We start from the raw sequence: 26,955 nt of genomic DNA, 5'->3' as shown, positions 1-26,955 counted from the left end.
TTTTGAATTCAGCTTTAAAACTTCCTTCATTTTTTGTGACGATTTTGAGAGGTTTTTAGAGATTTTGATCATTGTTTGAACTTTGAGCGTTGCGATTTTAATCGAAAAAAAAAAGAACCATTTGTACTATTCAAAAGTTGAAAAAGCACGATTTTGATAGAAGAAAAAGAACCATTTGTACTATTCAAAAGTTAAAAAAGCACGTGTTTACTCGCAACTTAAACTAAAATTTTTTTTTGTTGGATTTGAGCCAACTTATTTAAACATATTAATAAATTAAATACTAATTCAATCCATAATTATTTATTACTTTAATTAAAGTATTGATAAATTTCTTAATTAGAAGTACTAAAGAATTATTAAAATATATTATTTTTAATCATTACTTAACTATTAATATTTAAAAATATAAATTAAAATATATTATTCAATTAATAAACCAAAAAAAATTAAAAATAATAATAATAAGTAATTAATTATAATAGTCTTCTAACAATTTTTCTAAATATTATTTTGATTCCGTATCCTTCTGCCAACGTAATTAAAAGACAAAAAAAGGGGAGGGAGTGAGTGAGGGTGTGAGGGAGTGCATGAACCAACTGGAACAAGAAGAGTGGCCGAACTCTATTTTAAATTTTTAATACTCACTCACTGCCTCAAACGCGTCACACACACACCCAGAGAATGGATATCGTTCCGATCCCCGCGGACACCTATAAGCTCGGATTCATCGGCGCCGGCAAAATGGCCGAGAGCATCGCCAGAGGCGCCGTCCGCTCCGGCGTCATCCCCGCTTCCCGCATCTTCACCGCCTCTCACTCCAACTCCTCTCGCGGCGACGCCTTCCAATCCTTCGGCGTCTCCCTTCTCTCCTCCAACGACGACGTTCGTACTCTCTTCTTCTTCTTCTTTCCGTATTTCATTCTTTCTGCTTTCCTAATTCGTCGCTGCTGCAGGTCGTGAGAGAGAGCAACGTCGTCATTTTCTCGGTCAAACCTCAAGTAGGTATTGTCATCAATCATTCACACTCTCTCTTTCTAATTACCGCCGCCTTCAACTGCATTTTCACTCCATTTTCTCCTCCTGTTGCTGCAGTCAAGGATGTGGTCTTGAAATTGAACCCGCTTCTCACAAAGAACAAGCTATTGGTTTCCGTTGCTGCTGGAGTCAAGCTCCATGATCTTCAGGTTTCCCAATGCTTTCATCTCTTTTCTGATTTTAATTTCAAAGTTTTATTGCTGATCTAATAAATAAGGTTGCATAATTCATGAAATGTAGGAATGGGCTGGCCACAACAGATTCATTAGGGTAATGCCTAATACACCTGCTGCTGTTGGCGAAGCAGCATCAGGTATTAACACCATTTCCTCTTTTCTTCTCTTTTCTTTTTCTTACCTTGTTTGACTTACTGAACTACAAGTTAAACTTTGACAGTTATGAGCTTGGGGGGAGCAGCAACAGAAGAAGATGCAAATCTTATAGCCAAATTATTTGGATCAATTGGCAAAATATGGAAAGCTGATGAAAAGTATTTTGATGCTGTAACTGGTCTGAGGTATGTACATCCCATTTTCTTGTATGATATAAGATTTCGATATTATGTTACTAGAAATCTACAAGAAATTTCATGTTATCTTTGAAAGAATACGATTTTCTTAGTGTCTGGAACCTGAATACTCTGTTTGGTGATCACTATTCAGTTTTTAGGGATGCGTGTATCAATTGAATTCAGGCCTTTATCCTAAGACCATGGCTCCTTATCTTCTCTATATAATACTTTAATTTTAATCCAAATAACAAAAATTGTTAATTGATTCCCTACCCAACACTTACCTAACTACTAAGCCAGACAAGCATATATATTGTCTCTGCCGATATGTCAATTCGGAAACCAATTTTGATTTCTTTATTGAATATCCTCCCTTAAATTTTTCAGTGGCAGCGGTCCTGCTTATATTTATTTAGCAATAGAGGCTTTGGCTGACGGAGGAGTAGCAGCTGGTCTACCACGTGATCTTGCATTGAAACTAGCTTCACAGACTGTAAGTAAAGTGAATTACTATCCTTTGACAGTTTGACCCCTAAATAATGGAATTCATAGTTTAGCTCTTCCAAGTTTTTAGAATATACTATATATTTTACTCTCACTTGGTCTTAACCCATTATGTTGGATGAGGAATAAAATTATTTCACTTTTCTATAACAAGGTCTTAACCCATTTTGCTAGGATTGGGATTCATGATGGTTTAGATAACTAATAAGGAAATGGTTTAGTGTAACATTTTCTGGGTTACTATTATTGTTAGTTGTATTGTATATATGCAGAATCAACTGAACTTAGTCTGTTATATAGATAAAGGGTCTCTAACAATGAATCAGGGGTTTGATGAATGTAACGTGTCATCTATGCTACCGTTGTTACTGGTCAGTTTGGGCTTGTAAACTGTCAAATCAACTGCAACCTGCTAGTTTATATTAGCATCATTCAGACAACCATAGGAAGCCAAACTAGTTTGAAAGACATATTCCGGTAGTTTGTTTCCATCATTGTGTGCGCATGTGTTTTCCAGGTATTGGGAGCAGCATCAATGGTCACTGGTACTGGGAAGCACCCAGGACAGCTCAAAGATGATGTCACTTCGCCTGCTGGGACAACAATTTCTGGCGTTCATGAGTTGGAAAAAGGTGGTTTCCGTGGAACACTAATGAATGCTGTTGTTGCTGCTGCTAAGCGCAGCCGAGAGCTTGCCTAAATTGTAGGTACGAGGGGTTTGACATAGTTAGGACTTTTTGAGATATGACATATGAGTAAGCTTTCCGGTATATTGGCCAAGAAACAAATTATCATGTTCTTTGCCACTTTCTAGAATGGTGCAAGTTATGAAAGGATTTGGCCAACTTGCATAGCATCCTCATCATTTCCTTTCAGTATTATGAATATTGATGTTGCTACAATGATACATTACAATAAGAGGAGTAGAATAGCTTTTGCCATTGAATCAATGAGTTGCGACCGTAAGCATTCCGAAGCCAAACTTGACATCCTTTTATATTTTCAGTGGAAATAAAATTGTTTCATTATTATGTAAATGTTAACGTACCCTTTGCTATGAACTTCACTCTTCGAGAAAATTACTTTAATCTTAGTGGACGATTAGTTACCACTCTTGAATTGCATTGAGTGTTATAACGGACATTTTTACTTATCATAGTTTCTAATCATGGTTGATGAGAAATAAAGGAAGAGGGGCCAAGTTGAGAATTGAGAAGTAAAATCCTTGTACCCTTTTCAGATGGTGGCTTAACTTGCATAAGTGAGGTTTATAAGTCAGACCAAAACCACTAATTGAAAAAATGCCATGAAATTGAATTAGTAGGACTAACATCAGGGTTCCATATTGAGCACTCCTGTTTTAGTAACACGAATCAAACCAATATTATTATAAATTTATAAAATCAGACGTAAACTATAGGCGGAAGTAGTATACAACATCTGCAGGATACAACAGATTAGTAGAAAGTCATCTTATTCTGTATCTTTTAACAAGTTGTTGATCATGTTTGCCAAAGGAAGAGTCCCCTTTGCCATAATCTCTAATCTAGATGTATTGGAAGCATAGGAAAATAGAGAGAGCCCAAAAAAAAAGAGTTCAGGGAGAAACAATCTCGATGACAAGAATCCATGCCAGTAACGAGGTTCTAGATCGAAAAATGCATCGAAAAATCTCCTTGTTCCTGGTAAATCAAGCTTGAGCAAGATGTCCATACCAAAGCAGAAGAACTCCCTCTGCCGCCGCCTCTGGATCGGCCATAAATCTTTCCACACTCGGGAGGATATATCGGCTCCCAAAAGACCTCTGTCGGAACCAAGACTTTGCACAATGGCATTAGCAACAATGGGAGCTGCGGCGAGAGTCCTTGCTACCATATACCCAGTTGAAGGATGCACCATCCCTGCAGTCCCGCCGATTCCAACAACTCTTTGGGGGAGAACTGGGAGGGGACCACCCATGGGAATGACACAGTGCTCATCTTCTTCAATGCTCTTCACTCTAATTCCCAAGTGTTTCAACCTTGCAACCATTCTTTCCTGTATATCATCCATACGTAACCCTGGCCGCGCAACAAGAGAGGTTTCTTCAAGAAATATCCGATTGGATGAAAAGGGCATGGCATATAGGAAGGTGGGAATTCTGCTATTCCTTTCCTTCAGCACCATGTCCCCATCCAGATGGGAATCTCTCCAATCCATGAAAAGCATTTTATCCACATCAAATGGATGTTCATCAACCTCAGCCAAGATTCCATAAGCAACCTGGTAACCGGGATTATAAGGTTTATCATACTGAACAAGGCATCTGGAAAAGCCAGTTGCATCAAGAACCACGGTAGCCTGAACCGTGACACCATCATTACAAATCAACAAAGATTTGGCATCCTCATGAATAACCTTGATGACTTTAGCTTGGTGGAACTTAACACCATTTGATATGCATTTCTGCATCATCTTTGACTTCAATTGCTTCCTATTGACCCTGCCATAAGGCCTATCAAGATCCTTCTTCTTGTTGTCATCAATGTAGACAACAGCACCAGACCAAGTGGTGTCAAGGCAATCAAGCAAGTCCATGGCCTCGAATTCATCGACCCAAACGCCGTAATTGTTGGGCCAAATCAACCTAGGGTTAGGGTCAATGGCACAAACAGAGAGCCCTGCCTCAGAAACCTGCTGCGCCACGGCGAGCCCTGCCGGTCCTCCTCCCACAACAGCAAGGTCCACCACAGCACCCTTTGAGGAATCATACAAGGGAAGCTCAAAATCAAGATTCTCTTTCTTGATCTCAGGAACAAGTTCAAGAAGGGCACTGCTACTAGCCCTCAAACCACCACCACCACCACCGCACTTACCCCACTTCACAAGTGGCTGCTTCTTAGAACCAAATCCAAATTGCAACTTAGAAGGGGCTAAAGTTCCGAGCTTTTCAGAATAACCGTGTAGTGGGTGCAAGAATTCAAGCTTGTTAGGTGTTTTGAGCAAAGTATCCATAGTTCTCTCAATGTCTATCCTTAGTTAATCTCCAAAAAAGACAAAATTACTCAAAACACCAAGAAGAATGATCCTAAAAAGTGTTGGAATTGGCAGAGTTACAAGACCAAAGTAGTGAATATGCTGGAGCAAAAGAAGAAAGTTTAGTAGTTGGGGGAGTGTGAGAGAATGGGGTTATAAGGAGGAAGGTAGAGTTGAAGACTTACCATAGGCATGGAGAGGAGAGAGAGAAGAGGAAAAGGAACACCACGAACAAAGAGGAAAGAGAGTGGCTTTGGTAATGGTAAACCTCGTGTGGCCAACAGACACCACTTGTCCGCGACAAACCATCGTGCATCTATATCTAATTTTATTTATTTATTGTTTTATTTTTTGTGTTTTTTTTAATAAAAATTAAATAATTTAATATATTTAAATAAAATAATATTTAAACTTTTTAATTATTAATTTTATATAAAAACAATTGTATATTAGGTGGAAATTCATGTGCAATTGATTTTACATGAAGTTGATAGCTGAGAACCGTTAGATAATTAGACTGATTTGACTAAATTTTTATTTAACAATTCTTAACTATCAATTTCAAATAGAATTTTCACATAATATTTATTATTTTTTATTGGTTGCGGTTAGTTAGATTGCAGAAATTATAGAGGTGAAGGGCAAAGATAAGGAATAGAGATGAATATTTTTTTATAGAAAAATTTTGCGGTTTTATTCCTATTTTTACGACCAAACGTAATTTGTGTGACTATTATATCTGTATTTTTGTTTTAAAAATAAATCCAAAAAAATTAACATTAAGATTTTTTTTTATTTTGTTACTGCATAGTCGAATATAAGTATATATAACTCTTACTTTATTAATAGACGTTCATTTATATTTTTATTTATCAAATGTATATGATATTAACAAATCTAAAATATGTTATTTCATAATACTTGGTTTTATTTCCTATAAAAAGTTTGTTTCAACCGAGACCAAAATGTCCACAAAAAAATAAGTTCAATCCTTGAATAGTTTAGGCTAAATTATTATAATTTTGAGAGATTTTTGAAATAAAACATTTTCAAAAGTCTAGTCTAAACCTAAACTTAAAAAGCGTTTTTAATAAAGATTAAAAATTAGAATTCATAATATTTTCAGAGAGAAATTTTATATTTATTTTTGTGACGGCAAAAATTTTATATTTTGCAGGACTAATTAATTTGCCTAGCATTCATACCCATCAATAATTACAATAAAAAAAGAGAAGATATTGCACCATTCTCTTTGGTGTCATTGTGGTGATGCACCGTTATTGTTGGTGTTGAATTCATGTGTGTATAGTGCATGCTGCATACTTACGATGACCCCCTCAATTTGTCGTTTTCATGGATCACCATTAATACAAGATATATTATATTAAAGTAGATTCCAGTACTATACTATGATGATTATGATAATTATATAAATATTGTTAAAAGGGTAATTTATGTAATTAAATTGTTTGTTCTCCAATTTTAACCATTTATAACTTTTTAAAATAAGAGATGTAAATACATTGTTTCATATATTTATAGAAATTGCTATTGGCAGTAGCAGTTTATAGATACACGTAATCTGCTATAGGCAACTGCGGATTATGTGAGGGAATATGAATATAGAAACCGTTAGAGGCTGTTGCGATTTCTGTTGAGGCTGGGTTGTACACAAACTGCTACTGACAGTAGAAGTTTATGCATATGGGGAAGCATGCATAAATCGCTGGAGGTAGTAGTGATTTACGTGGTGTGTGTGCCTATATAAACCGTGGTAAGCAGCAGCAGATTTTTCATTTGGAATGGATCTTGTATTTTTCTAGAGAGAGGACAGAGTAACTAGAGAGTGGGATCGAAGAATCCAAGTGCGACCTCTAGTTAGATACCATGACAGAAGAACGGAGCCTGTACCGACTGAATGGCGTTGCCCATGTTGTCGGTGCCATTGCTGACGAGGTTAGTTATATGTTATATTTTTTTTAGCATTAGCAATTTTTTTAGTATTAGCATTTAATTTTTTTTAGGACTTGGTATTTATTAATTAGAAAAATGGTTTGTTAGGTAGAGGAAGTAGAATTTATAGTTTAACCCTTTATTTTGGAATTTGGCATTGCATGTTAGGATGTAGAATGTACTGAGGTTGTAGATAGGAATCGGTTTGTATAGCAATTTTTGTTCAGTTAGTTTCCTAATATTGTATTTTGTAAGGAATATTTTTATTATTACAGTGTTATTTGTGTTAAATCAATTTTCGTGGAAGGACTTCTTTAAATTGTGTAACCTTTTTTCGTGTTAGGCCCAAAAACAAGTTTTTCGCATTTTGATTTGACGATTGACTAATAGGTTACTAGTTTAATTGTTTAGTTGTTTAATTTGTGTCTTTGTTTCGTCATGCTATAAGGGATTTGTTGTTATTAGATGGGAGAATTTGTTGTTGATAGCAGAATTTAACTGTTTACGGTATGTCTTTTGTGTTGTGTCTCTAGAATACTAGGTGTATCTATAGTGTGAGACAGCAACAAAACATGCCCATGTATGACAGGATCATCCCGTATTTAGAGAGGGATGGATTGTACCACTTAGACATGTTCTGGTTGGACGAGCCCTTGGTCAGTGCGTTCATTGAGAGGTGGCGTCTTGAGACGCACACCTTTCATATGCCTTTCGCAACGTGATACGAATCAACCACGTGCACCTGTTACCAAACTCCTTGCATCTGCCTTGGTATTTCAGATTGTCAGACTCCATAACTCTGTACTCAGTTCCACGTTGAATGCTGTAATCTTTTACACTAAGCAGAGCTTCCTCCTTACTCTGAAACGACTGGCCAACCTAAAATTCAGTCAAAGCATTCCCATCATGCATACCCTGGCCGGCGAAGGTTGGCTCTACATTCTGGTGTTGGCCGACGGCTTCCAAGTTCAACGATGACAGGTGCGGAGGATACTGCTGTGTTTCAGAACCAAAACCTCCATGTGGTGTAGGTGTACCGCTTGGAATATCATCATCACTTTTCCCACCAATAGCAACCGGCTCGTCATCCAAATCATCGTCCCGCATCGCATTCTCAACTCGATCCGATCCGACCTCAAAATGAAAATCAGGATCACCAGGAGGGACACCGGCATGAACAACCGCAACGTGTTGAGAATCAGGAACCAGAACTGCTGCTGCTACCACAGGCATCGATGTCGAGGCACCACCTATCGTCGTTGACTGAGGATTTGGCGCCGATGCCCCGGAGCTGTCGACGCCATCTTCCAACTTCGCAAGCAGTTTGGGTATTCTAACTTCCGAAAAACTCCGCCTGCAGTGAAACAACACCTGCAGGTCTTCATCGGACCCTATCACAAAGGTCTCATATCTCACACCAGTTGACACAATGGCGATGGAAATCTTATAAAACAACTTTTTTACCCACTTCGAACTACACACACTGAGCTTTCGTAATATGATGAGCTTAATCTCTGCCAACGTACTCGACGACCGAATAAAAATACTGAGCGATTCTCTATCTATAAATTTCACACCATGCCTTTTGCTCTTTTGAATTTTTCCAAAGCAATGAACTAGAGCCACAAAACTTTTCTCACCCTCCATTTGTGATAAACAACACTCTTCCTCACCTTTGGCCTTTCAAGGGTTTATATAGGCACACACGCTGACCCACACTACACGTAAACCGCTGCTGCATCCAGCAGTTTACGCACGCTTCCCTATACGCGTAAACTGCTACTGCCAGTAGCGGTTTATGCACAACCCATCCTCAACAAAAACTGCGACAGCCTCTAGCAGTTTCTGTGTTCAGATTCCCTCACGTAATCCGCGGCTGCCTATAGCGAATTATGTGTATCTATAAACCGCTACTGCAAGTAGCGGTTTTTATAGATATGTGAAACAATGTATCTACGTCTCCTATTTTAAAAAACTGTAAATGGATAAAATTGGAAAGCAAACAATTTAATTACGTAAATTATCCTAAAATTAAAATCACATTTTTTATATTTTGATAATGTTTAATTTTAAACAACACTTTTTAAAAAATATTATTTAAAATACTATAATTATCATAACGTAGTCATATTAAAAAATACTTATATTATACCTATCCAAAAAATAATCATTTCACTTTATTTTCTATAATATCTATATATAAATATTATGATATATTACATGAATTTTTATGAACAATTAATAATATTATTAAAATAAGAGTGACAATATCCATTTTTTCATATATCAAAACTTTTCCTAATCACAATCAAAGGTTACACTCATTTGAACCTTAAAATTAGTCATCCATGGTGAAAAAAGAAAACATTGGAGTTGGATTCAAGGGTAATCCTGCTACTTTACAACCAAAGATGAACATCATTGTATTCCAGTAATTCCACTAATGCTCACAACTACTCCGTTGAAGCCAAAGAATAATATGAAATAATGCAATCAGGAACTACTATTGCTCACAACTATTAGATAATTATTATCATTTATTATTTATATAAATAAATAAACTAAGAATAATATGATGAATGCAATTAAGAAAAAAAAATGTCTCATATAGGAATGTCAAAAATCTGCAGAAGGTGGACAGAGACCGCCTCGAATGTAGTTTTGATGGCGGATAATTTTTTCTATAAAGACAGGAATGGGAGACAAAAATTTTTCGAAGTAGATGTGGATACCAAACAAAAATTTTTGTTCCTGTTCTCGTATATATTTTTCACGATTCCGAATATATTAAATTACTTAAATATTTTTGTGCCTGTAACATAATATTAGCAATATAATGTATGTTATTGTTGAGTTTAAAAAACTTGAAATTTTTATGATGATTAAATATAATTAAAAAAATTAATTAAAAAAATTATTAATTTAATATTTGCTTCCAATTATTTGTTTAATGGGTTTGTTAGTGTGAAAAAAAATAAATGAATTTTTATGTTAGGTCTAAAGACAATATAAGCCCAATATGATGAATTTGTGATCAGCCGTGGACCCGTGGTGCAAAAATTTTCCATACTTTGTGGTTGAATTATTTAATTGGATAGAAAGATGAATTGGGCCATGAAAAATGTGAATAGCCCAAAATAATGCTTCCTTTTGTTCTAACAATTTGTTGGTCTGAAATTGAAGAAGAAAGTAACGAATTGGAGCGTGCTCCATTCGGTTACCCATTCTCTTTTTTGGTGGAATTCAAAGTTTAATTAAATTGAATGCATGCAATGGTAACTGAAAGAAAAAATTTAAATTGATTTGACTGCATTAAATGCTGCACACGTTATTTTATGCACAGAAAAATAGAAGTGGGAATTAATTTGTTTTAATTTCATTCATTGCTTCCAAAGTCTCTTCTTTCTTCTCTCTTCTCTCTCTCTTTCGGTCATGTCAACACGAAAGAAGAAGATAGAAATTATCAGAAAAAAGTAACAGTAAGGCTAATGGAAGAAGCAAAAGATTAGGTTGATGATGGCCTTTGCAAAAGGAATATCTAAAGCATGACGTGGCTAAAATCTGTGCCTTTGGGGGGAAGACTTCAAGTAGATGCTTCAAGATCTTCATGTAAAAAATGTAAAGGATCGGTCTCAGTCAGAGAGGAAAATCTCTATGGCTAAAGCTCATTTCCATTTTTGTTCATCCAAGACAGAAGGTGGCTACTGGAGCTACGTGGAGGAAGAAGCAAATATGAAAAGGAAGGAGCTGTCAAGGATCAAATATTCATCAAGGGTCAGAATTCATTCTTGGAGTCAAAGTTAAGATGAAAGGATCAAATTGATGAAGCTTGATGAAAAGGGATGAGAGAGAGGTACATGCATGTTGATTTGCTTTCGGTTTTCCCTCTCTCTCTTCTCTGTCCGAACCGGCAATGTGTTGGAGAAGATATTGGTGGCTTGGTTGAACCGGTTTCAACTTTGGAAACTTTCCCTTCTATAATAAGGGTGAACGGCCAAGGGTTGAGACAAGGAGAGTAAGCACAGAGTTCTCATAGCTACCCTAAGCTAACAGAGTTCTTCTCCTTGAATGGGTTTCATTTTGTTTCTTTTCTTTAGTTCTGTCTACCTGAGTCTCATGGTAAAAGACAAATAGAGTGAGGTTTGTAAGAAAAAGTCAGTGAGAGGAAAAAGGCAGAGAAATCAAAATTAAAAAAAAAGTCATAAATGTCTAAAAGTTCATTTGTACATCTGTGTTGTGTTTCATGATTCTGTGAAAATTTCCTTACAAGTTGTATTAGCACTTTGTGGTTGAAAGCTTGGTAGGTTTGGACTTGTTCCAGATAGGAATAGGTAATTTCTAGAGAAGAATTTGTATATGTAATCAGATGATTATAGTGAAATTCTGTTACTGTTGTGATGAAAATTGGATGTAGATTGTATTGCCCTTAGCAGCTGAATTAGGATACTTCTGGGTGTGATTCTCTCTTTCTCTTCTACTCCTACTCTGTTTCTGTTGCACTGGAGATAAAATTGAAAAATATCTCTTAACCGATTACGAGACAACAAGAAAATGTCTCTTGACTTATTATGAGACAAAAAGCAAAAATATATTCTAAAACTATTTTAAAAAAGCAGCAAGTAATTTTAAAGAAAAAAAAGGGGTAAGATTTTATGTTAAGTAAAGTATGTTGATTTATATTACACTTCTTTGCTGTAAAGCCAATGGAAAAAGAAACACATAAACCAAGATAATAAATTTGTAATATTCAAATTAAATACATATCTCCCCCATATTCTTCATTAACGTTATAAACCCCTCCTGAAATTATACAGCATTTGCGAAATACATCTATGCTTTCCATCATCAGTTTCACTTGACAAGTCTGTTTTCTATCCATTCAACATTCTTTTGTTTAAAATTTACCTCTGAGTAAAATTCTTGATTATAGTGTATGTTAACATATTTATGTTTGTGTTGTTATAATTTATAACAGAAAATATAGAGATATTTGTTATAAGTTATATAATGACAATGAAAGAATATTTGATGTTAAAAATTTTATTTTATTTTTTTAAATAAAAGTTGTATTTTAAGATTTTATTTTATGGACTATAATTTGTTATGTTGTATTTTCTGGACTTATAATTTTGGATAAGATATATTTGTGTATTTATAATAATATTTTATAGTTGTTTTTTTTTATATTTTTTACTATAATTTCCTTATGAATATTAACATAAGGAGATGGAAAATAGGGCCCTGCAAAAAATACAGATAACGCAGAAAATAGGAACAAAGACAAATAGACAATTATCTCTCATGATGAAAAACGGAACAGAAATGGAAATTAATTCTAGGGACGAAGATGGGGAGTAGAGAGACATCCTCCACCCTCACCTCGCCCCACTCCATTGATATCTCTAGTTTCATATTTATAAAAGACTATAAATTTAAAATCGAATGAATAAAGTATAAAATAATTGTACGAATAACTCATGATTTGTGAATTTAATATGATTTAATTTCAAATAAATACCTAAGTGTAATATAATTTTCAAAAAAATAATACGCACTTTGAATTACAAACTTAAACGCTTAATAAAAAGTATATATTTTTTCAAAAGACTTCTAAATTGATATTCTCTTATTAAATTTTTTTTCTCATATCTTGATGATTTGGTTAAAATTTTAATAATATAAATGGTAAATTTTAGGAAACGGACATAATTAAAAAAAAAATTTGTTGAGAATTTTGTAAGATCATAAATATGTTAAATTGTTATTCTCTTGTTTGAATTTTTCTTCTATCTTCTCATGCTAAATTGAATTTAAATTTTTTAAAAATAATAGTAATTCTTCTCAAAGGAATAAATTAGCACATATAACATCTCTTACCGTAAATTTTATGATTATTTTTTAAATTAAAATTTAATAAATATTGTTAATATTATTTATTTTCGCATAATTTATCATCATTTAATTACTTTAGACAAAATAAAAGAAGAAAAAAGAATGCTAGCATCACTATGTATTTATATGCAATAAAAGTGAATGGAAAAAAAATATGGAAACTACACGATTAAAAATATATGATAACTTTTTAAAATATTATATATAATTTCTTAATATAATACTGCTTTAGTTTCAGTTTTATAAATAGACTGCGTATGTCTTTAATATATTGGTAATTTACTATTTCTTTTAATTGTGTACGTAGAATGATTATTAAAGTATCAAAATATAATTATTAATATATAGAAGAATTGCATCTTTTTCTTTATGCATGTCATGAGCAAAAAGGGTATATAAAAAAAAACAGAGCACAAGGTTTATTTCTATTTATGATATAAAATACCAACATCTAAGCTACTATAAAAAAAAACCCGACAAAAGATCATTTTAGAATGTGACAAATTCCTTTTGTTTTAAATTAACTTTATTTTTAGTTATATACGGTTATTAAAATATTTATTAAAATTTATTAAAAATATAAATAATTAAAATAAAAAGGTAAAAATATTATTATTTATAATTTTTATTTTACTAACTTTCTCTTGTATTTAATAGTAAAGGATATAATAAATAAAAACCAAAAAAAATACTTAATTTACATTAGAATGAGTAGTAGTTTAAGAACTTTATTGGTCAATAATTTTCAACAGTCTAGACTCTAGACTCTAGATTCAATTCAATTGTTAGGATTAAATTTTTCTAATAATTCAACTTTTACGGAAACATAAATTTACAAATTTATCATTTATTTGTTTTTCTTCTGTCACTCTAGCGTCTGTGCAAGAAAGAGATAAAGAGATAAAGAGATAGAATGAGAGAAAAAGACGAATATGTGACTGTTTCACTAATATTTTATTGTTAAAAAAATTTAGTCTCTTGATTACAAATAATTCTTTGATTTTTCATTTTCGTAAAGGATTTGCATATTGGATATAAACTTATATGAGAGCATAGTTAAAAAAATTGGACCATACAAAGAACAAAAGAGCTTTTTTTGTGAGAAAAGTATTTTTTAGTCTTTGACGGGTCAGGTAATAAAGTGAATTAATAAAAAAAATGAGATCGGTTCACAAATAGGTAAAAGTAACGGTTATGGATGAATTTCAAAAGAAAAAAAATGGAAGGAGGAGACGAGAATTCTTTATTAAATGAAAGTCCTAAACTCCATTAATAGGTAGGTGTAAGTTGTATTGGGGTTACTGTGAAGCTTTGTTTGGACCACGTGGACGGAGACCGCCCTTAAAGGCGGAGGAGAACGCTTGATTGAACGGCGCGGAAGCATAGATCGAGATCTGGTCGACTTGAGGTTTATCATAAAGGAAGGTAATGGACCACACAGGGTAACCAGATTCGCAGGTACGTTCTGTCGATGTTACTGAGTTATTTACCCTTCGATAATGCCGGGGGGAGGTTGGTGGAGGTATGCTCCAAAAATGGGTTTCAATTGGGAGCCCGTGCCTCCGCCATGTCTCCAACAGTTATAAGTTTTTGATGTTTGAAGGTTGCTGTTTAGAGCAGCACACGAATGAATTTGAATTGTTACTTATTAAAATGTTTGTTGAAATTGGGGTTGGTCGCTATACTTGAATGGATTTTAGTTGGATCCGACATATGTACGGGATTATTTTAGGGGGTGTGATATATAGCTGCGTGTTCGTAGCTATGATTGATAATGCCAATTTTCACTCAGTGCGATATTTGAATTGTGACAGACGAATGGGTTTGTGAGCGAGACTACGAGTTTTCATCTAATTTTGACCGAGTCCATGCACCGCAGGTTGTGTGTTACTCATTTTATGAATTTTTCTGTTGACCGATTTTTGTTGATGTGACCCACCGCTTGTTGTCACCCATGCCGTATGTTTTTTGTTGCAGGATGCAGGGGATGGCATGAGCAGCAAAACCGTGACAGTGGAGGAAGCAGAAGCGATGGATTTGTTCGCCACAGATGAGGACATAGATGTAGAAGCATCAGTGAGGATTGTTGATGGGATAGGGTCGTTTGGCGCAATTGAATTTTCATCCCTCACAGCGAAGGACATCCTAACGACGGAGTTCATAAAATTGCAAGCAAAGTATGACTACTATAATGAATACGGTCGCATTAAGAGATTCTCGGTGAGGAGGTCAAAGGTGGGTCGCAGAACAAAGTAGGGGACGGAGGGTGAAATCATTTGGCAGATATTCGTGTGCTCAAGGGAAGGAGAGCGAGATGGGAACACATGCAGCGGGGAGAGAGGAAAATGGATCCTCGACTAATCACACGGTGCGGGTGTGAAGCTCGGATTAAGGTGCACGTTGATGATACCAGTGGGCAATGGTTTGTTGAATAATTCTGTGATAACCATAATCATCCCATGCTGGATGCGAGGTTTAGGGGTCTATGCAATCACACAGAGCAGTCAAGGAAGGTGTTTTGCACCAAATCAATTCAATGAAGAAAGCTAGGTTGCGAGTGCCGATGATATTCTGAGCCTTTGCCAATCAGTCAGGGGATTCGAGACTGTTGGGTTCGAGATAAAGGATATCTATAATGCAATAGAGAAGCAAAGGCGGGCAAGCGTGACAGATATTGAGGCCGCGTTAAAGTTCTTGGAACCTTCAAGGACTACCGATTGTGGAATATTCTGGAAGTACTCTCTGGATGGTGAGAAAAGGCTGGAAAATCTCTTCTGGTGCGATGGTACTAGTCCTTATGACTACAGTGTGTTCGAGGATGTCTTGGGATTTGACACAACGTACGGTCGTAACAAATACAAGTGCCCGTTGGTAATTTTCTCAGGGGTGGACCATCATATGAGGATGGTAGTGTTTGGTTGCACCATCTTGAGCAACGAGAGTGAAGAAAGCTATGTGTGGTTGTTGCGGTCATTTTTCTTGAGGCAATGAAAGGAAAACAACCAAAATCTGTCATGACGGACGGGGATCTTGCCGTGAAGAATGCGGTTAGTAAATATATTTCCGATGCACATCACAGGTTGTGTAGATGGCACTTGTTAAGGAATGCCACTGCTAGAGTTGGACGGCCCGGTTTTTTTCAAAAATTTCGTTTATACTTAATGGGCGATCTAGAGGTTGACGAATTTGAGAGAATATGGACGGATAGCGTGGTAGAGTTTGGATTAGAGAACCACCCGTGGATAGTTGACATGTATGCAAGGAAGCATTCATGGTCCAATGCGCACATCTGGGGAAAATTCTTCGCAGGATTGAAGACAAGGTCAAGGTGCGAGGCTTTGAATATGCAGATTGGGAAATTTATACACAATGGGCACAATCTGAGGGAGTTTGTGGAGCACTTATTGGTGGCAGACTACAGGTCTGCATACGGCGTACCTGTAGTAAAAAAAACTCGAAGCCATTGAGCAGTCCGCAGCGACAGTTTATACAAGAGAGGTTTTCGAACTGTTTCGGGTGGTGCTGATGCTAGCCAGCAATGTGAGAGTTGTGTCCACCAAGAGAACGAGCACTTTTGTTTTGTTCGAGGTTGCAATGTACTACAAGCAGATATCATGGGTTGTGTCATGGGCTGAGGAAGACGACGAATTCAGCTGTTCATGCCAGCGCATGGAGTCGTTCGGACTTCCTTGTGTCCACATGGTTGGGGTTCTAGTTTATTTGAACATGACAGCTATCCCCAGAAGTCTCATACTTGATTAGTGGACAAAGAGGGCAAAGCAGCCGAGTGCGGCAAGCGATGGAGTACGTGTTGGGGAGATTCCAAATGCAACTTACATGAGCATGCACGCGACGATGCTGGACGATTGCAGGGAGCTGGTGAACTTGTCTTGCCGGTTCTTCGAGGACTACTTGGACGTGAATACAAGGTTGGCAAGGGAGCAGCAATCACTGCGAGACAAATACCGCCAAAGGCTAGGGGTTGCTGAGGTAACGCAGCTTGTGCTGTGTGCCTTCTATATGTGTGGGTTTAGGGTTGTAAAGACTAGTTGCTGTTGTGTTAGAATACTTAAAAACGTGATGTTGATGTAAAACGAGTCAAGTGGTTAAGCAATTGCGAAGCAAGCCTTATCCCTAGAAATTGTTGCTTTATAAAAACTAGAAACATATATCGTTGTGAGTTAGTTGGTTGCTTGATGTTAATGACGAAATGGCCTCTGTGATGACATTCATATACACCGGTGATTTCCGTCCATGTATGTCGAATGTTGTCGGACATTACACAATATCGGGTCATTTTACATTATCTAGCGAGTGCGTTTAACAAATGTATTGTGGCACACTGCACGATTGTCGTGCAACCCCTATAAAGTGGCACACTACGCGATTCAATTGCACGGTAGGGGAGGACATTGGGGTTGGGGACATCAATTAGCGTGTAATGTGCGTAAGTTTCTAGGTTGGTTCGTTTTCGTGCTGGGGTTTAGGGGTCACTAAACAAAAATGGGCGCGTAAGTCCATGACCCTTTTTGTTTTCTCTGTACTGTCGTAGGTCGTTCGATTTGAAGATTATGGCACTATTCGGGTTTCGTTGAGGTGTTGTATCCCAATAAAAAAACAAAACAATTGAATTGTGTGAAATTGGCTACGAAGTTGCCTTGACCAGTAAACTAGTGATGTTTATTACAGAATCCATTGCCAGACACATGAATAAGAAAATAAAAGGTAACCCAGGCTAGTTTAGCATCCCTATCACAATCATTATATTTTCAATAAGGTCAACTCATGGTATGAAGTGTGCATATATGTGCAACAAAATTCATAATAGTTCATTGTGAGGACGTCAAAAACATTTAAAAAGGATGGTCGGGTAGCTATAACATCGAAGTGGAGTCTTGTTCAGTGATGCTCTGTTACCACTCCAAAGTGATGACAGGCCCTTACCTCGACAAAAGGGGGGCATGAACAGCTCATCATGTGCAAAATGAAGTTTACAAATTAACAAGGACATATGCATGCAACAAAATAATGTTTAGTTCATTATCAGGACATCAAAAACAATTAAAAAGGTTAGCCGAGTAGCTATAATATCGAAGTGGAGTCTTGTTCAGCGATGCTTTGTTACCACTTTAAAGTGACGGTGGACCCTTGCCTTGACAAAAAGGGGGCATGAACAGCCCATCTTGTTCAAAACGAAGTGAATAAATTAACACAGTCATGGCAGCACGGCGGCTATCGCCCTACGACTATTCCAATCCACCTCAGCCCACTGCCTAATATCATCCCGGAGCGCATTAAAATGCTCGTTCATAATGGCCAATGCAGTGTCAATCCGAATCTTGTCGAATAATTGGTCTATGCTCTGCAACACGAGAAAATATCATAAACATGGATCAATTTAGTAAGAAATATTTGCACAACGGAATCGTTCTGACATGCAAATAGCGCGGTGGAAGATTAGTAATTACCTTCCTCTATGGAACAGGGTTGGTTGTGAACAACTACTCCATTTGAAGCCACAGTAGCATCCACAGCCTGTCCTTGTAGCTTTTTCCAACAGCCGCAACCGAAAATAGAAAGGGTAACTATTTGTCAATACCCGGATATATTACTATATCAATTTATGGTCAATGCCTTACAAATGAATTCGTACCCGTTGTTCTGATTCAGGAACCCTAGGACAAAGTCCAGATTCCACTCAAACATGGGAGATTTTTTCCTAGGACGTCGATGTCCGGGATCATGGTGGTGAAGATCCTGTCCAAAACCTCGGCCTGCAAAATGGACGGAGATAACACGAGAGACAATGATGAATTTTTCCCTTTTTTTTTCTAAGGGGTATGGGTCTCCCCTATTGCCGAAACCCTACCCGATCACTCCACCAGCCCGACCAAAAATCGATCCCGTTGTGGGTTTTTTTCTTCTATTTTTGAACTAAACGTGACACGGCCTAAGCCCAACGGAGGCAAAGGTAATCACTAAATTTTGTGTGTGACTGAATTATGCTGGGTCAATGACCTTTAGCGGCAGTCACTACTAAGCATATCCAGAGCACAGGTCAAAGTCATCATAGCAGATATCAGGCCCACCAATGCAATACTTCGCCGCCAGAAAACCGGACTATCCCAACACACATACACCACAAGCTGAGTATTAGAGTTCTCGGGGTATTATGGTGACGATGAAAACTACATAGGAAAACGTGATGAAGGTTTACGTACCACGGATTTAACCGCATAATTTCTTCACCATGTGAGTGTCCATCATTGGGAAGCTATCGAATATCCAAATTTGGCAATTGGAGACCTCCACGGCTAGGGGTGTAAGTTACCGAATCGGACCGAAAATTACCGCAGAACCGAACCAAATTTTACAACAACTGAAAAAACCAGTTTTTTTTGTTTTTTTGAACTAAACCGATCGGTTCGGTTCAGTTTCGGTTGCTTTTGCTGGAACCGAATCAAACCGAACTGAACCGAAGAGTGAGGGTTCAATAGCGTGTGTTTTTACTAAGTTGCCCTTTAACCTAGGTATAAAAGGCAAGGGCCAATCAGCTACAAGCCCACAAAGGCACAACCCTAGCTTTCTTCTTCTCCTTTCACACGAACCCTAATCCCAGTCACCCACAAAACACTTCTATCTCCCATTCTTCCACGGTTCCACCTTTGACCTCCATGCTTGAGAGAAGGAGAGCCTGAGGGAGCCAGAGAGTGTTGTCCGTCGTCAAGGAAGTCGCCTATCATCGCTCGAAGTCATTCATTCATCGTCGTCGTAGGGTCGTCGTCGCAGGGTCGCCATCGCAGCAAAGCCAAAGCCGAGCAGCACTCCAATCCAGTCTGTCGCCGAGCAGGAATCCATTTGCCAAGCAGCAGTCCGTCGCCGAGGAGTAGTTCGTCGTCGAGCAGCCATCTAGTGGCCAAGCAAGATGCCAGTGGCCGAGCAGTCCAACTCGAGCAGCACTCCAGTCACTGAGCCCTCTCCTGCAAAAAGCAACTGAACAATGTCTTCTTCGGAGGTTAGAATTTGTCCTTGATTATAATTTTTTTACAGTAATTAATGTATATATTGTCAACAAATTCACCATATATTTTTTCAAAATCTCAAAATATGTTTTTCTTTTAATTATTTTTGGTTCAGATATGTAATTCTGGGTTGAAAAGAGTGCTTCTGTGGTTGTTGAGGTTTGTGTGATTTATAGGGTTTGATTGGATTGCTTGAGTTGCGATAAAAGGGCTTATTTATGCAATAATATTAGTGAGTATTAGGGATTTAGGGTTGAACTTCTTTTTCCTTCTAATTATAAAGAGTTGGAACATGCGTTTTTTTGTGGAGTCTGTTTTGTGATTTATACGATTTTGATTGGAAGGATTGATTTGTGATTAATGAAAGAAAGACCATGTTTTTGCAAAAATTATTGGATTAGCATCGGGAAGTAATACTTTTGCCCTCTTATTACATTTGTTTATTTTGACATTTATAATCATGGAAAACGAACTTGTTTCTTAGAAGTTTCAAGTTTGTATATTCTATAAAGGGCATGTGCTTGTATTTTTAAATGTGTAGTCTGATTGGATAGAAATGCTTGAGAAAGAAAAGGTTTACTTTGTTAGAAACTTTGAATAAAATGGTTTTTCCTTTTAGTGTCTTTTTGCATATATATGGGTAGCTGTCTCTGAATGTGTATGGTCATGTAAATTCTGTTGATTGGCTTTAAAAATGAATTACTTATGGTTCTGTTTATGAGCTGCTTTGGTTTTGTTTATGAGCTGTGTATGAGTTGCTTATGTCTTAGTAGATTTGTGTTGAATTATCTTAAAATAATGTATGGCAGTTAGTGAAAATTAAATGATGCAAATAAACTAGCTAGGTGTATTGTTATGTAAGTTTCTAAATGTATGTTGAGAAACAAAAGTTTTGGTGCAAGGTGTTGAAGTTGTTATCCAATGCTTGTTGGAAGAATATAATCCATTGTTAGATCATGTTGTTTTGAAATCCAATGATGCTTGTTTGGTGGATTGAGCAAAAAGTGAAAGCGTTTAACTATTAGAACTTAAATTTTGATAGGAATAGTGTGAACAATTTTGATAGTAGATTTGTGTTGAATTATCTCAAAATAATGTATGGCAGTTAGTGAGTATTAAATAATGCAAATAAACTAGCTAGTTGTGTATGAGCTGCTTATGTCTTAGTAGTTTTCTGTTGATTGGCTTTAAATTCTGTTAATTGCTTATGAGCTGCTGTGGTTTTGTTCTGCATATATATGGCTGCATATAATTTATATATATGTTTATGTTTATAATTTATATTAATTTATTTGTTTTGTTTTTGTAGAAATTACACCAACCGGAAAAGATAATGATGAGTCTCGTGTAGATTCAGATTAAGCATGGTGGCTACTTGGTTTTTATTTGGTTTAAAGTGGCTGTTTAGGTTTTTAGTATGTTTTAAAATGTGTTTGTTGTTGTTGTTTGCTAGACATTTTTAATTGTCTTTGTTTTATGTTTAATTGTTGGAACAAGTTGAATTTGTATTGAATTTGGATGTGATATACTCTTGTTATTCTAGTTCGTTGATGGTTTTAAACTTGATTTTATGGTAATTTAAATTCTGATTATTAGGTTTCAAAAAACCGAAAAAACCGACCGAACCAAATCGCTATCGATTCGGTTCGGTTCGTTTCGGTTGTCCAGACAGCAGCAAACCGAACGGTTGATATCATTGTAGAACCGAACAGGTCGGTTCGGTTGGTTTTCAGTCCAAAACCGAACCAAACCGAACCGATTACACCCCTATCCACGGCCATCAAGTAATAGTGATCCTTCTCTGTGACCTGGATGATGTCCTTCATTTGGACATATATTTGGAATGGGGGCAGGAGCTAGCATTTCAGCTCAGGGATGAATGACAACAGTGAAATTTTTTATATTTTTTTGTTTTTTGTTTCATTTTCTCATATTTTTTTTCTTTGTGCGCTGTATTAATGCCTACGTATTTCAGGGTGTCCGACCTTGGTAGCCATGTCTCGTGAAAGTAGTCCATCAGCTGTACGTCGTCTATGTCCTCAGACAGAACAAATTCCTATGCATGTGAAAGGTTTCGGTCATAAAGCGGTTGAAAACGTGACCGAAAACAACGCATGCGATGGGACACAGAGTTGAGAGACGTTACCGAAAATATCAGGAGTAGGGACCAAATAGAGCACTGTCAGAGCTGCGATTGTGTCCACGAGGTCTTGAGCGCAAGCAGCTCCGGTAAGTAGGTCCACGAGGTCTTGTGATGACATTCATATTACTCATTACACCAAGTGTCACATTAACGTTAATCTTAAAATCAGTTGCAGTTGTATATAAAATCATTTCCATCTACAATACCCTTTTCCAAATACATGTCCATGTAGACGTGCTACTTGACTAGTTGTAGAGGAGGGTTTTGGTAACATTATCAAAATATGGAATTGTATCAGGACTTTTTTTCCCGAGAGGGATTTGGGCCCATTACAAGAACCTGACCCGAAACCAACATCTCCACCATCCCCAACCAATTTCCCCTCCTCCACGCGAGTGTTGTATCTCCCTTTTTGCCTCCATTGCTACTGTCCGTTATCGCTGTCTTATGGACCTCTTCTTAGCAACACCATTTCGCGCGATGGTAGCATCATCCTGTTGCTGTGTCTTCGAAACGAATGTATCCTGTTTCCTAACTCCCATCGCATACCCATTTCCGAATCCTTCAAAGATCTACAACGCTCACTAGGTGTCGTCGCTGCTGTTGAAGACCATCAGACTCCTCCACCATTCATTCATACATCCTTGAACCCTCACATTGGCAATGACTTTCTTTGCTGAGCATATGGAACTCTCCCTAAGTGGCTTCCCGTTGGTCCGAAGGCTCACCAAATCTCGGCTCCATTTCATCGCTGCACTGAGAATGATGACCATTAGAACATCGATCACAATTATGGGTGTTTTTTTGGGGGGGGGGGGGAACTGGGTCTTATAACTGAAATCAAACCAGACCAAGCTAAATCGATATGCAATTTCATCAAGCTTTGGGTCAAAAAAATAATTTCCAAGAACTTCCGTATAGATGAAATCCTGGCCATTGAATTGACATCTTCTTATCTGGTCCATCAAGGTCTTGATTATAATTTCTCCACCAAAGACATTCTCAAGAATAAAATATATGAGAATATGTTTAATTCAGACAAACTTTTCAAAAATTGGTGAACTAGTAGTAGATTTGAAAAATTCGGACCAATTCAGTCTTTTTATTCCTTTCTACGCCAAACGGTGTTGTTTTGATATTTTAATTTAGGGAAAAAAACTAGCTAAATCTGGAGCCCTAACCCAACTCCAGCTCTTTCTAGTCTCTAACAGCACACACCCGATATAGAAGTAGAGCTGGCAGCTCATCTCGATTCACCGTCACTACATGCTTTTTGTCGCGCCTCCAGTTGGATCCTCTGCGTCGTGTGTTTGCGTCTGCCCTCTTTTCTCCACCTGAGTTCGGCTATTCACGCGTCTTTCGCCTCCGCGTCTACTCAAGTTGCGCTTCCTACATCTCTTTTTTTTTGGATATGAAAGTAAAAGGAATGATATATCATAATATTGTAATTTTGGTATTTTTTAAAATTGTGAAAAAGTACATAAATCGGAGGATCCGATTTTTGTACCTCAAATTCTTTAATATTTTTTAACACAACTTTGTCGGTCTGATTTTTGTACCTCTACAAATCGGACGATCCGATTTCTGTACCTCTAACAAATCGGACGGTCCGATTTCTACTTCTCTAATTAAGCAATTCCACATTTGAGAATAACGCCCTAACAATCCACATTTAAAAAAAAAACACCATTGTCACTGTAATATAAAAAAAAAAGTTCTGCTTCCTACTTATGTCATCACTGAGCCTCCATCTCGTCGCCCTTCCTCGTGTCTATGCTCGAATTTGTTTCCTGCTCGCGTCTCACCACATCTCCCTTCGCCTCTCTTCTGTCTCTGTGGGTAGTTGTTGTTGCTCGTCCCTCGTCTTCTGTGGTTGTTGCTACCTGCACACTGTCGTGCATTGTCCACCTTTCGGAATCGATTCTGCCTCTACAACAACAGCAATAACAGGTAACCATTTTATTTTTTTCCAATTATTCTAATAGTTTATATGCTATATATTATTTTTTAGTGGTTTATTCATTGATGTTATTGCTATTAATTTTACTGTTGATTGATTTATGATGCTAATTAGAATAGGACAGTGGTGAAAATATTTAATTGGTTTATAAATATGAATATGCAGTGATTTTGCTAATTATAAATATGCTAAGGTTTTGTTGATTGCTGAATCAATTTATGAATATGTATATGCTGATCATGAATATGCAGTAGTTTTTTGTTGATTGTTGATTGTTGCTACTATGTCGATTCTAACTAATTTTGCTGTTAGTTATTTAGTTGATTTAAAATTTTTTTATGGAATTTTAAGACGACTTCGTTATAAACATCATCTGAAACATAATTATTTTTAGAATTAAGATACTATTGTGTGTAATCTCGTTGGACATAGTTTATAGATTATTATTTTTAACGTGTCAAATGAAGATACTATTGGAGTAGTACTAACTAATTTTATGTTTATTTTTGTATTAGCTATTTTTAAAATTTGAGACTTATTTGTTGTTAAAATATTAGTGAATACATGTATTTCAAATTTTAATTTTAGATTTTTGATTATTTCATATTTTTATTTAAATAAGACCGAATCAATGAGTAACTTACATAGCTTGACCGATTTGATCACCGAATTAATTTCTAACAACATACATGAGAGAAACCAATATATTATCCATTTACAAAAGTTTGAGGTTTATTATAATTAAATTTGATAAAATGATTCAATTAGTTTTTAACAAAAGATTAGTGATTTATTTGTTATTTTTTAAACAAAAGAGATTTATTGACAATATATTATTTATATAAAAATATATTGTTTAAAGATTCATGCAAATTTTATTGAAATTATATTTTTTTAAGATAATTTTTATTTATATTCTGACCAGAAATAAAGTCAAACTCAATAAGAATAAAAGATCTATTGAAAAAAAGGATGGCCTCTTTAAGTTTACCCGACTTCTTAAAACTTAAAAGGTCGAATACGACAAAAAAATTTAGTTTTACTTATCCCAAATAACTAACTACCTTCATGAATCTTTTTTACTATTTCTATCTCTACTTGAAAATAGATTCCAACAAACTCTCAAGATAAAGGGAATGTTCATCCACCAACAACAAAGGTAAAACTATTCTAAAAAGATAGTTATTAACTCTACTATAAATACACCGACAATCTTTAGATATATTCACATTCTAATATACTGAAAATCTGCTTAAAATTCTTGTTAACTTAAGTATCGAAGACTTTTGCAGATACCACCCTCACCTTCTTACAGGTATTCGGACGGCAGCACCTTGGCATAAAAATAAATCAAACGCTGGCTCACAAAGAATCTAGACTTCGCATTCAGACCCAAACCACCTTCAGGTAACCTCGAAATTATTTTTATCTAAGGGTTAACCACCAAAAACACCCTCGAATTATTCAAACACTGATAAAAATGCCCCTAAATTTTACTATCGACAAAAATGTCTTTAAATAATTTAAAAACACAACAACAATACTCAACAGTAAATATATATTTACAAAAAATGCCTTAGAGATTGAATTTTGATGTGATTTTTTACAAATATAATTAAAAAAATGAGATATTATTATTATTAAAATTTGGTGATTTTTTTCTAAATATATATTTTTTTGTGATTTTTTAAAAGTATTATTAGTTGTTAACAAAAAATTACAAAAAAATAATATACTTAATGAAAAATCACCAAATTTTAAAATAATAGTATTTTTTTTTTTAATCATGCTTAAAAAAAATTGCTTCAAAATTCAATCTCTAATGTATTTTTTGAGAAATACATATTTAATGTTAGATAATCTTGCAAAAAAACTAATATTAAATATGTATTTCTCGAAAAATACATTAGATATTGAATTTTGATGTAATTTTTTGCATGCATGATTATAAAAATGAGATATTATTATTCTTAAAATTTGGTGATTTTTTGTTATGTATATATTGTTTTGTGATTTTTTAAAAGTATTATTGGTTGTTAACAAAAAATATTATAAAAAATTATATACTTAAAGAAAAATCACCAATTTTTATGTATAATAATATCTTATTTTTATAATCATACTTGCAAAAAATCACATCAAAATTCAATCTCTAAGGTATTTTTTGAAAATATATATTTATTATTGAATATTGTTATTGTATTTTTAAATTATTTAAAGATATTTTTATCGATAGTAAGATTCGAGTGTATTTTTGTCAGCATTTGAATAATTTGGAACGTTCTTGGTGGTTAACCTTTATCTAATTTTCTTTTTTATTTTCTGGGCTTAATATCCGGTTATCTATAAAAAAAAAATAATTAATTTAATCTTTTTGTGATGACATTAGTAATAGTGAAGAGAAATTACGAGGATAAAAGTGTAATTTTATACGGACTCAGTTTGGTCCATTGAAATCATATCAAAACCTTCAACAAACACTCCAATCCCACGAAGGCGGCGATGCCTGGCGACGATTTCTCGGTGGTGGTTCTGGCGTCGGATCTCGCCGTTGACGCCAGACCCTTCTTATCCCATAAAGACCATGAAGAAGAAGAGGACAGCTGGCACGATTGTTCCCAATACCTCTCCCCCGACGAAGACTTCTCCGATCTCGATCAGTTGCAGTTTCTCCGCCGTCAGGGCTCCGACAAGAACGGACATCCCATCCTCCGTATCGTCGGCAAGTACTACCCTGGTGCGTGCTCTCTCTCTGTTTGATTTTGCATCTTTTTAGGGTTTTTATTAACAGCTGAAACAATATTCATTCACTGTGATGAACTAAATGAAATTCAGGCAACGTTGAAATTAAATTACTTAACTTTAGCTGTTAGTTTTGAATATACGTATGTATTTATTGTTCAATCATTATTCAACA

At 35.8% G+C, this 26,955-nt stretch overlaps 4 protein-coding genes across 5 annotated transcripts in view; 3 read left to right on the top strand and 1 right to left on the bottom strand.

The window, feature by feature from the left end:
* The first annotated feature begins 534 nt into the window (after nucleotides 1-534).
* LOC107492683 (pyrroline-5-carboxylate reductase) lies at nucleotides 535-2,999 on the top strand. Of its 2 annotated transcripts, XM_016113735.3 has the most exons (7): nucleotides 535-885; nucleotides 957-1,005; nucleotides 1,096-1,187; nucleotides 1,279-1,351; nucleotides 1,435-1,555; nucleotides 1,937-2,042; nucleotides 2,571-2,999. In XM_016113735.3, the coding sequence occupies exons 1-7, from the start codon at nucleotides 685-687 to the stop codon at nucleotides 2,751-2,753; spliced, it is 825 nt and encodes a 274-aa protein (XP_015969221.1). In that variant the 5' UTR covers nucleotides 535-684; the 3' UTR covers nucleotides 2,754-2,999. The 2 variants fall into 2 exon arrangements, with proteins under 2 accessions (XP_015969221.1, XP_015969220.1); XM_016113734.3 differs by having other exon boundaries at nucleotides 572-885; nucleotides 957-1,187.
* A 438-nt stretch (nucleotides 3,000-3,437) lies between these two features.
* LOC107492682 (lycopene beta cyclase, chloroplastic/chromoplastic) lies at nucleotides 3,438-5,369 on the bottom strand. Its single transcript, XM_021126493.2, has 2 exons — nucleotides 5,254-5,369; nucleotides 3,438-5,170 (listed from the first exon to the last, which is right to left on the bottom strand). The coding sequence occupies exon 2, from the start codon at nucleotides 5,045-5,047 to the stop codon at nucleotides 3,527-3,529; it is 1,521 nt and encodes a 506-aa protein (XP_020982152.1). The 5' UTR covers nucleotides 5,048-5,170; nucleotides 5,254-5,369; the 3' UTR covers nucleotides 3,438-3,526.
* Nucleotides 5,370-15,258: 9,889 nt separating this feature from the next.
* LOC107492572 (protein FAR-RED ELONGATED HYPOCOTYL 3-like) lies at nucleotides 15,259-15,904 on the top strand. The gene is made up of 2 exons (XM_016113612.1): nucleotides 15,259-15,335; nucleotides 15,508-15,904. Exons 1-2 carry the CDS (start codon nucleotides 15,259-15,261, stop codon nucleotides 15,902-15,904), a joined length of 474 nt encoding a protein of 157 aa, XP_015969098.1.
* A 10,542-nt stretch (nucleotides 15,905-26,446) lies between these two features.
* LOC107492686 (uncharacterized) overlaps nucleotides 26,447-26,955 on the top strand; it is a gene marked incomplete in the record, with an annotated part of 1,697 nt that continues 1,188 nt past the window's right edge. Inside the window, 1 exon segment of the mRNA XM_016113738.3 lies at nucleotides 26,447-26,775. Coding sequence (XP_015969224.1) covers nucleotides 26,541-26,775 — 235 coding nt within the window.

Source organism: Arachis duranensis, chromosome 6, assembly GCF_000817695.3.
Source record: "Arachis duranensis cultivar V14167 chromosome 6, aradu.V14167.gnm2.J7QH, whole genome shotgun sequence".
Lineage (NCBI taxonomy): Eukaryota > Viridiplantae > Streptophyta > Magnoliopsida > Fabales > Fabaceae > Arachis > Arachis duranensis.
The sequence above is the reverse complement of the archived record's forward strand: the minus strand, read 5'-3'. Positions and strand labels throughout refer to the sequence as shown.